Source organism: Alexandromys fortis, unplaced genomic scaffold (genome assembly GCF_014885135.2).
Source record: "Alexandromys fortis isolate MF-2015 unplaced genomic scaffold, M_Fortis_MF-2015_v1.1 scaffold_36, whole genome shotgun sequence".
Lineage (NCBI taxonomy): Eukaryota > Metazoa > Chordata > Mammalia > Rodentia > Cricetidae > Alexandromys > Alexandromys fortis.
In genome coordinates this window covers 11,500,890-11,512,546 of record NW_026067915.1, presented here as the reverse complement: position 1 = coordinate 11,512,546, position 11,657 = coordinate 11,500,890, and the positions used below count along the sequence as shown (strand labels likewise).

General features: G+C 41.8%; 1 protein-coding gene across 1 annotated transcript in view; it reads right to left on the bottom strand.

The window, feature by feature from the left end:
* Positions 1 to 11,657, bottom strand: part of Trank1 (tetratricopeptide repeat and ankyrin repeat containing 1) — an 85,407-nt gene that overhangs the window by 53,763 nt on the left and 19,987 nt on the right. Inside the window, exon 2 of the mRNA XM_050139216.1 lies at positions 3,053 to 3,179. Coding sequence (XP_049995173.1) covers positions 3,053 to 3,179 — 127 coding nt within the window. The remainder of the gene's footprint in view (positions 1 to 3,052; positions 3,180 to 11,657) is intronic.

Here is an 11,657-nt window from a genome sequence, read left to right as displayed (position 1 = left end):
TTTCCTAATCGGTGCCACATGTGAAGCAGAATCGTTACTGTTATAATTACTACTATCACTTTTTAATATGTAGCTTTCCCCTAGTTCCAGTCTCGTCTATTTGCTCAAATAGTGTCATTTTAGATCACACTCAGCCTTCAGTGACAGCTGTTCTATTTCTCAGGAAACAAAAATCCTTGTCTTGGACAAAAGAGAGAGGACATGCATTGAATCCCAAGATAGAAACCCTTCAGACGAACTTTGCGTGCAAAGCTTTTGTGCTGAAACAAGAAGCAAAAAAAAAAAAAAAAAAAACATTTTTTTCTGTGAAAAGAAGAAAATTATAACTAAAAGGGAGATGAGGCCAACAAGATGGCTCAGTGAGTAAAGGCACTTACTGACAGGCCTGATGACCTGAATTCAAGTCCAAGACCCACATGCAAAGGCAAGACCAACTCCACAAGTTTTCCTCTGACTTCACACATATTAGGGCACAATTATGCCCCCACACGCAAATTAGTTAATTAGTATAAAATAAGTAATATTTAAGAGGAAGAATGGTCTGGTTTTGCAAATACCCAAGTGTAGGATTCCACATAAGAATAAAAGCACACTGCCTCCCCAGTTCTGTCAACTGCAGTGGCAGGGGCCCACCAAGACTACTGTCAGAATTAACAGAAGGGATCACAACCTGGGTTAATGCAAAAGCAAGCACTTAGAAATTCCACTTAATCTTGAACCTCTCAGTATTTATTTATCTGAATTAACCTTTCTTAGAATGTTTAAGGAGCTCAGGTAGCAACTTGAGAAAAAGGGAAAACTATATCTGTACTGTGTTGGGTTTGTTGGGCTTTGGGGTCTTCCCAACCATGTGAGCTAGCACAGAATTTCCCATTTATTTGTTTCCTCAGATCTAAAATGTCATCTTTTATTCTGTGGGGATAAAGAGAATGGGAATATTCTAACCTTACACATGTTGCTTTGACAAGAAGATTAATTTAAGATGAAGGCATTTGTGATTCAAAGAGGCAGAGTAACGCCTTCCTGGAGCTGGAGCCTCCCTCTCCCTGCACACAGAATCTCCTGGGGGGACAATTACCATAAACCCAACTAAGGAAGCTTTGGGACACAGAGAAGAGCAGCCATCAGCACTAAGGTGGCTGCACACAAACCTGCTCCCTAAAACAGCCCTTGCGTTGCATGTGTTTCCCCCACAGGTTACAGTTCCTACCCCTAAGCCCCTTTCCCTTGTCTTTTCATTTTTGTTAAAAAAAAAAAAATAGCATAAACTTTCAGACTTGTCTCCTTCATTATAATCTTCTAGGAAATTGCCATAAAAATAGCAACAATTCAAAATTATGCTTTTTCTCAGCTTAATTCACTGGGGCTCCAGCCACTGAACTAAAAGAAGTTAGCATTTTCCTCTACTACAGAGAACAGTGAGACAGGGAAGAAAAGACACTTAGGGGCACTGCGTAAGAATGGAGGAGCGGCTGTGGTTTCTAAGCTGTTAGAAACTGGGACAATCACCACACAAGGAAACTGGGAATATTATTCAAAACTTCCTCAGGCCACAGCCAGAACTGTAGGAATGTATGCCAGGCCCAACTACTCCCCACCCTAGCATACACCTGAGAAGACGTCTCAGAAATGTGCTTCCATTTTCAAGTTCAGTAACGTCTAAAGTGTCTATCCTCCACCCTGGGAATGGAGCTCAGTAGAGGAGTGCTTTCCTAGCATGTACCAAAGGTAAATGCCTACTTATAATGCAAATTTTCAAGTCTCCCTCTGAATATTTGAGTCATTTGTGGCTCTAACTCCCCCACCTTTTCCTATTGTGTTCTGCTGCCAACTATTTTGTTTAGTATCCTGATGTGGGAGGTCCTTCTGTATATGTGTTGCTTTTATTGGTTAATGAATAAAGCTGCTTTGGCCTATAGCAGGACAGAATAAAGCCAGACTAAAAGATATAGAGAGAGAGTAGGCGGAGTCAAAGAAATGCCATGTAGCTACTGAAGGAGACAGATGCCCCGGAACCTTACTGGTAAACCATGAGCCTCGTAGTGATACATAGATTAATAGAAATGGGTTAATTCGAGATGTAAGAGCTAGCTAGGAATACACTAGAGTCATTGGCCAAACAGTGCTGCAATTAGTTTCTGTGTGAGTATTTCGGGTGCGGGCAGCTGAGAAACGAACAAGCTGCCTCCATCTACAGTATTCCCTTAATTCTTGCAGCCCTAGGCACCATCTCATTTTACAGTTAAGGAACCTGAGTTGTAGCAGGACTCTTTCATGCACATCAGAGCATATAACAGAAAGGCTAACGTCTGGTGTTTTTCCCAGTTCATGGAGGAGCTTTTCTCAACTACTCACACCACTCATTTAACACACACTTCATAGTCCCATAGCTACAGACTACTGTTTAACTTAAAGCCTCATATTTTACTTCCTGGCTATACTTCTCTTCAATTTAGTATGAATTACTCAGGGTCTAACACTCTTTTTGTGTGTCTTGAAACACCAATGATGAGGTTGTCAACACTTGGGCCATTTCAACTGAAAAAAAATCAGATTAAGGCTTACCAGACTGAGCATAGTGTTGTATGTCTTTAATTCTAGCACCAAGAGGTATAGGCAGGAAAATCTGTTTGAAATCAAGGCTAACCTGGTCTATATAGTAAGTTCCAGGCCAGCCAGAGCTGCATAGTGAGACCCTGTCTAAAACAGGAAATGAATATATACACCACCACCACGATTTACTGATCTGAAGTGGAGTTTGTTAAAATGAAGCACAAGCATCTTCGTCTAACTACATCAGGTCTAAGGAGCTCCTCCAGCCTCTCATAGAGCATCATCTACCAGGGAGTCAGATTCCACTGTCCCAGGCAGAGTCTCAACACTCACCATCCCTGTACCTACTCCTCTGGACCTCTGTCTGAAGAAGGACCTCATGGACCTCTGTCTGAAGAGCAAGTGCATTCAAAGAGATGCATTCCTAGAACATCCACTTTAACAAGAAGGAAGAAAAACAAGCAACGTAAGAGGAGGGAAGCAGCCACGGCTACCATACCTTCACATAGGTTGGGTCCCATTGGAGACACTCCTTGGCAGCAAGAAAAGCCTCGTTCCATTTCCCAAGGCTGTAAAATGCATTGGATTTATTGCACAACAGCACAGCCAATTCCCGAGAGGGAGCCCTGTGAGCAAGAACAAACCAAAAATCAGCAAAGCCATCATTCTACAAATTCAGGGCATAGTCCTCAAAGACCACCACTCTGAAGCTGGCTGCTGCCAGCAGGCAGAGTTTAGTTGGAAATACCCGTTAGGCATATGAGACCTGTCTTTTGTAGCCCCCTAAAAAGACTGGAGCGTTTACAATGTAGAAACCTGTTTCCCTGCTCCCAAATCTCTGCTCATACTTTTAATGATAAATGTTTTCAACATCTTAACCCCATCAACCACACTGATCACTACAAGCGTCTTTATTTGTAGAGAACATTGGTGAAAATGTATAAATGATGATGCCAAACAGATGGGGATGGGAAGGCATTCCTACCAAGACCTTAAAGAGTGCAGATGAGGCATGACCCATTCCACATGCACACCATATCATAGGAAGAACCTCTCAGAACACAGGCTGTACAGGCAGGGGATTCCAGGGTACTTGCACCCATTGTGGAAGACAAGGGTTCTAGGTGAATGAGGTACTAGCTCCTAACTACTGTTTGTAAGGAAGGACATAGTTGGAAGACAGCCAAAGAGGTGGCCTCTGAAGCATGGCAGAACAAGTGCCACCATGTCTGCACCCAGAGCATACAGGGCAGTAAGAGTAATGCTGGAAACAGGATGGAAGAAGAAAGAAGGTTCCAAATGCACCACAGTGTCAGGGGAGCCCAAGTGTCACTGGGCTAGGCACTGTGTTAGGCACACAGGGAGAGAACACAAGACTTTCTATTTTCACACATGTAAAATGAAAAGGAAGTCCAAGTCACTATGCAAAGAATTATCTATGTATTATGGATGAAAAACAAAAACTGTAAAAATTATCTGTTACTATCCCCATTCTCAACCTTCTGTATCTGCCTTCATTAACTTCCCAACTATCCTTCCAAGTGGAGGGATGTAAGCCCTGAGACACACAGCGGTGGGGTGAGCAGCGGGTACTAAGCAAAGAGGGAAGGGAATAAAGGGCAAACCTAGGACATCTCTCACAAAACAGAAAAGGCTCTGGATGAGGAAGAACCCCACTACACAAGTAACTACCTGTAGGAGGGACACAGTGCTTTCCCTCAGAGCTTGCCTCTGCCCCCTCCCCCACCCAGCAAAGCAGCAGCCCTGCTAACCCCAGACTCCAGAATCATAGCAGAACAAATCTATAGTCTTAAGGCACTAAGTGTGTAGCAGTTTGTCTCTTCAGCAACAGGAAACTAATAGAGCAATAATGCTGAGGCACTGTGTGCTTTTTCATGCACACAGGGAACTTTCCAGAAATGGCATCAGAACAAACTAGATACAGAAGCAGGTAAGATTTGCAAAAGCGGGCTGGAGAGAGATGGCTCAGCGGTTAAGAGCATTGCTTGCTCTTCCAAAGGTCCTAGGTTCAATTCCCGGCAACACATGGTGGCTCACAACCATCTGTAATGAGGTCTAGTGCCCTCTTCTGGCTTACAGGCATACATGCAAAACAGAATATTGTATACATAATAAATTAATAAATAAATATTTTTTTAAAAAAAGGATTTCCAAAAGCAAATTTCTTATATTGTTTATTTTGAGAAATATATTCATAAAAATATCTTCATGTATTATTGGTATTTTACTATTGTTATTTTAATTTTATTCCTATGTGAAATGAACTTTTGTAATTAATATTTTAGACTAGCTTATCAAATATAGGTTCCATCATACTATTTCTTTATGGGTCACTATTCTTTGTCCTCATTTGTTCTCCTTCTTTCCACTGCCCTCCCCTGTATCCGTACCCTACCCTGGCTAGGTTCCCTTCCTCCACCTAGATAGTCCCCCAATATTTTAATACATTAAGAATTCTTTTTCTCAGTTTTGAGTATAATTCAGACTATATTGATAGTTATAACCTATAGAAATAAAGCTCGCTGGCATTCTCAGTCATTTCTAAGCCTGTCACATGGCACTACTATGTTTAAAAACAGGTTTCTAAAGTGAGGAAGGTTAAAATATCTTGGGGTAACCCTGACCAAGGAAGTGAAAGATCTATTTGACAAGAACTTTAAGACTTTGAAGAACGAAATAGAAGAAGACACCAGAAAATGGAAGGATCTCCCTTGCTCTTGGATTGGGAGGATCAACATAGTAAAAATGGCAATTCTTCCAAAAGCAATATATAGATTCAATGCAATCCCCATCAAAATCCCATCAAAATTCTTCACAGATCTGGAGAAGACAATAATCAACTTTATATGGAAAAATAAAAAACCCAGGATAGCCAAAACAATCTTATACAATAAAGGAACGTCTGGAGGCATTACCATCCCTGACTTCAAACTCTATTACAGAGCTACAGTATTAAAAACAGCTTGGTATTGGCATAAAAACAGAGAAGTCGACCAATGGAACCGTATAGAAGACCCTGACTTTAATCCACAAACCTATGAGCACCTGATTTTCGATAAAGGAGCTAAAACTATACAATGGAAAAAAGAGAGCATCTTCAACAAATTGTGCTGGCAAAACTGGATTTCAATCTGTACAAAAATGAAAATAGATCCATGTCTGTCACCATGCACAAAACTCAAGTCCAAGTGGATTAAAGACCTCAATATCAGTCTGAACACACTGAACCTGATAGGAGAGAAAGTGGGAACTACACTACAACAAGTGGGCACAGGAGACCGCTTCCTACGTATAACATCAGCAGCACAGACAGTAAGGGCCTCATTGAATAAATGGGACCTCATGAGACTGAGAAGCTTCTGTAAAGCAAAGGACACTGTCGCTAAGACAGAAAGGCAACCCACTGACTGGGAGAAGATCTTCACCAACCCCGCAACTGACAAAGGTCTGATCTCCAAAATATATAAAGAACTTAAGAAACTAGACTGTAAAAGGCTAATCAACCCAATTATAAAATGGGGCACTGAGCTGAACAGAGATCTCTCAACAGAAGAAGTTCAAATGGCCAAAAGACACCTAAGGTCATGCTCAACTTCCTTAGCGATCAGGGAAATGCAAATCAAGACAACTTTAAGATACCATCTTACACCTGTCAGAATGGCTAAAATCAAAAACACCAATGATAGCCTATGCTGGAGAGGTTGTGGAGAAAGGGGTACACTTATCCATTGCTGGTGGGAATGCAAACTTGTACAACCACTCTGGAAAGCAGTGTGGCGGTTTCTCAGAAAATTTGGGATCAACCTACCCATGGACCCAGCAATACCACTCTTGGGAATATACCCAAGAGAGGCCTTATCATGCAACAAAAATATATGCTCTACTATGTTCATAGCAGCATTGTTTGTAATAGCCAGAACCTGGAAACAACCTAGATGCCCCTCAATTGAAGAATGGATGAAGAAAGTATGGAATATATACATATTAGAGTACTACTCAGCAGTAAAAAACAAGGACTTCTTGAAGTTTGCAGGCAAATGGATGGAAATAGAAAACACTATCCTGAGTGAGGTAAGCCAGACCCAAAAAGAGGAACATGGGATGTTCTCACTCATATTTGGTTTCTAGCCATAAATAAAGGACATTGAGCCTACAATTCGGGTTCTTAGAGAAGCTAAAGAAGAAGGAGAACCCAAAGAAAAACATATAGGCATCCTCCTGAATATTAACCTTCATCAGGCGATGAAAGGAGACAGAGACAGAGACCCACATTGGAGCACCGGACTGAAATCTCAAGGTCCAAATCAGGAGCAGAAGGAGAGCGAACATGAGCAAGGAACTCAGGACCGCGAGGGGTGCACCCACACACTGAGACAATGGAGATGCTCTATCGGGAACTCACCAAGGCCAGCTGACCTGGGTCTGAAAAAGCCTGGGTTAAAACAGGTCTCACTGAACATAGCGGACAATGAGGACTACTGAGACATCAAGAACAATGGCAATGGGTTTTTGATCCTATTGCATGTATTGGCTTTGTGGGAGCCTAGGCTGTTTGGATGCTCACCTTACGAGACCTGGAAGGAGGAGGGTTTTCCTTGGACTTCCCACGGGACGGAGAGCCCTGATTGCTCTTTGGGCTGACGAGGGAGGGGGACTTGATTGGGGGAGGGGGAGGAAAAGGGGAGGCGGAGGTGGGGAAGAGACAGAAATATTTAATAAATAAATAAATAAATATAATAAAAAAAAAATAAAGTGAGGAAGGTCCAGTGAGCCTTAGAGCCTGTAATATGGGCCTGTGGCCATGGGTAAATAGCAAAGAAAATCAACCAGATGAAAGCAATGACAATGAAGAAGCTTGGGGGTCCACCCACCAAGAAACTATTGTCCCTTAACCAGATGGGAGGGGAAGTTCTGTTGTGTTCTCTAGCAGACCACATTTTCCCTGTCCCAATAGCATTCCTGTCCTTCTGTACTAACAATGTATAGAGGACAAAGAGGAAGCAGGATATGAGAAAGGAAACAGAAACTAGGCCATGAGAAGTGTGGAGAAAACATAGATAACAAAGCCCTTGTTTAGGCCAAAGGAAACAAAGGCTAGAAAAGCTGAACACTCACCCGCACTGTATAACTCAAAAGAATCTGGATGACTTCAGCACACTTTTGGATAGCCAAAGAGAAGTTCACACTCTTAAGAACCTGGATGCCAGGTTCTTTCAACAGATGAACACAAGCAAATAGGTTCACCCTGTAGAAAGTGGGAAGCTGGCTGCCCTGCTTGCTACCAGACCCATGTAGGGTACAGTCACTTTCAAGCCTGCTTTTTGGAGTCCGTAGAAGCAGGTCATTCTAGGCCCACCCACCCTGAGAAAACCTTTCCTTTTTCAGCTTCCTTGTGGCAAGAACATTCCACGTGCTCAGTGGCCTGCTAGGAGTTGCTCCCAAGCGCGCGACAGTATATACCCAGCAGGTGCCAAGCACTAAGATAGTCACATTCACTTGTCACTACAGCCCAGGAGGAGGTACTGTACCCACTGTTTACATGTGAAAACAGGCTCAAGGAGATTCAAGTCACTTACCTAGAGATTTTTTTTACCCCAGATCTGATCAATTCCAAGTTTCTGACCTAGATCCCACGCATGTAGGACAAGTACAATTCAGCTGATAGTCCTTCTTTCCCTTATAACCTTATATAATTACAAACCAACACAGACATGCACTGCAGTTCCAAAGACCTCATGTGAAAGTGGTTAGGAAGCAGGCCCCGGTTTCCTTCTTAAAACGCTACAAAGCGAGCCTTGGAACATTTGACCCAGAAGTGTTTACATCCTCCAAAAAGTCCTTCTTTTCAGTCACAGTCTCTTCTGCTCACTGTTACAGTTCAGCATACAAGGCCACTTGTTTTAGCTGTGGTAGAAACATTTTAATGCCAGACATGAAAAGGGTATAATGACCACCTCGGGGACTCTAAAATTGTTGAGCAAAGGCAGGAGCGGAGAGGCCTGAGAAAGCCTTAGTAAGCAACTACCAAGAATATGCAGAGAAAAGTGCATTTCAAAAGAGATACCCCTTCCGGTGTGGCAGCACTGAAGCAAAGTGGTGGGGAGAGTATAAAATAATGACAGTTCAGGCATCCAGGTATGCCACATACCTAGGAGGTCCTAAAGTTTGTTGAGTGTCTTGCTGATCAAGTAAGTCAATTCTTGGGTATGTAATAATTCTCATTACTTTTGTCATTTCAAATCTTGTTGTCAAGGAGTTAGAGGAAGGAACTGAACTGAACAAGCATGATGGTAATTAGTTTAGACACACATGATCTGGCTGGGAAGGAGATGTCTGAATCCCACTGCATTCCTTAGGTAGAACTTTATGAAAATGAGGCCCATGATTCCTATACCAGTCAGAACACAACACTCCACCCACACTTCTCATCTGTGACTTGCATTTATTCAGGTCTGACTAAGGAGGACAGGAGAAAATGTCAAGGACTGACTTACAAGGGAACAAAGCGCTATGTTTCTCTACCGAATACTGTCAGCCATTTGCCAAACAAATATTTATCAAACTGGCCATTAACAGAGAGCTAGAACATGAAAATCCCCACCACTGGCAAAGGGTCAATACCTGTCCTTTAAAAATATCTTTCTATTGCTAGAAAAGTCCAGCAAGCAGCTGTGCTGGTTTGTTTTAATGCCAGCCTTCCGATGCTAAAGCAGGAGAGTGAGTTTTAGGTTAGTTGTTATTACACATATGAGACAAAAGTGATTTCAAATTTGGGGGAACTGTTTACAGGGAAATAGCCTTATGGATGTCTACCACAGTGAAAACTGGAAATAACCCTAAGTGTTTCATCACTCCTAACAGATCTAAGGCAATTATAGTTTACCCATGCACTAGAATGCCATATATCGGCTATTTTAAAAATCATGTAACAGACATTTAATGACAGAGTTAGTAAAAGAAAAATATGAGCTACACAAAGTCATATATCCAAAATTAAATTTTCAGTAGATAATACATTGAAAATATGACAAAATGGCATTAGCCATACCACTGAGACTAAGTAGGGTTAGGATTTTCGTCATATTTTTTCTTGAATTTTCAGCACTTTACAATATATGACCTTGATAATCAGTGGTGTTAACTAAACTCTTACACTCTCATTTTGATACTCGTAAATAGTCAAAATGAGAGTGTAAGAGTTTAGTTGAACGCCACTGCAAATGTTTCTCTGATATTCACATGTACAATGACACTTGTAGCTTTGGGATGTTTTCACAGAAACCTACAGAGAGCACTAGGTAGATGCTGCCTGGGCAAATGCTGGAGACAGTCCGCCCCACACTCTGCACTGCCTCTATGCACCATGTCAAAAGAAGAGAGGATGACTACAGTAGAGACAGCAACCTCAGACAAAAATATCTCCAAAGATGAGTAGGTGACTTCCAAGGCCAGGATGAGAGGACTCTTTGGCTCTTTATTAAAAATAATAATAATAATAAATTGATAGATAATACAACTATCTTGTGGGGCTGGAGAGTCAACACCAACATGGCAGCCCATGACTGTCTATAATCCCCGTCTTGAGTGACCTCACACCTCTTTCTGGCCTCCTCTGGCACAGCAGACATAGTATGTGCAGACAGACATAAAAGCAAAACACCCATATACATAAAAATAAATAAATCTTTTTAAAACAATTTTTAAACATTTTATCAACTAGTTTTTTGGACAAAAGAAATATTTTGGGTATGAGTACTCTGAATCTGATTTGATCGTCCTCCTCTGTGAGACAGTCTTTGAATTCCATTATCTTTGTGTGTCATTTGTCACAGAATGAGTCCAGTCCATAGGGAAGAACACAGGAGTAGGGCTAGGCTAGCCTGCGGCAGCTATCCATGCAGACTGGGTGTCCTTTGGTTCCCATCATGCCAGTGTCTATTTAGAAAAAACTTTACTGTGGATCCCTGAAACAACAACTGGAACTAGATGAGGTCACCTTCTCACCTTCACTTACGCAATACACGTTTGGCTTTAAAACTTACCAAAAACTACATATACATAGTCAGTCAGTTTCTCTCTCTCTCTCTCTCTCTCTCTCTCTCTCTCTCTCTCTCTCTCTCTCTCTCTCTCTCTCTCCCATACATACAAGAGTCAGAGGTGTTAGCCTATGTCTTCTCAACAAGTCTAAGACATGGGAATTCAGGATCCCAAAGACATTAAGCAGAATTCTGCTCTCAGAGGAGCTTGTCTTAACTAAGAGATTCCATTCCAGTAGGCATGTCTATTGCCCTGACTTTCGTTAGCCTTGTTAGTGCTGGGAAAGTCTCAGATCAGAATCCAGAATCACTTGTCACATGTCACGTGTGGTCAGAGACATTTGCACATAACCTTTAACCACTTACTGTCCTAGTCTATGTCTGAGAGTAAATTCTGGATGGCAGTTGACACAGCTTCTACAGTTTCAAGAACACTTCTGGCTTCTCTGACCCAGCTACCATACTAACTTCACTCCTGCTGGCAGCCTGTTTATAACAATTAACCTGTTTAGCTTTGGTTTCAAGTCCCAAATACCCCAACTTACAATTCTCTTTGCATTTAATTATGCCTGTTCCAATTCAAAAATGTTACATGCTAATGAAAAGTTCTCAGTGGACTGTGGCCAAATGTTCTAAGCCCTACTGTCCACTGCCATATGAACTTAAGGATAAAGGGAGAAGTAGAGGTGGTGAAAGAGAGGAAAGCCCTTCAGCTATTCTCAGTCAAATCTTACATCTTTCAGCTGTACTTTTAAAACCCATCCTACATTCCTTTCTTAGTCAGTTCTTCTTAGTCCAGAAGAAAAAAGACTGAAATTGTTCTGAACTGTTCACAGGACCCCTCAGTTCAGACACCCTTGTAACACTTTCCTCTCCTGCTGACAGCTTCTGATTTGCTCTTCTATTGTTTTGTTTGATTTTTGGTTGTGGTTTGGTTTGGTTTTTCCAAGAAATGGTTATTCTGTGTAGCCCTGGTTGTTCTGGAACTAACTCTGTAGACCAGGCTGGCCTTGAACTCACAGAGATCTGCCTGCCTCTGCCTGAAGA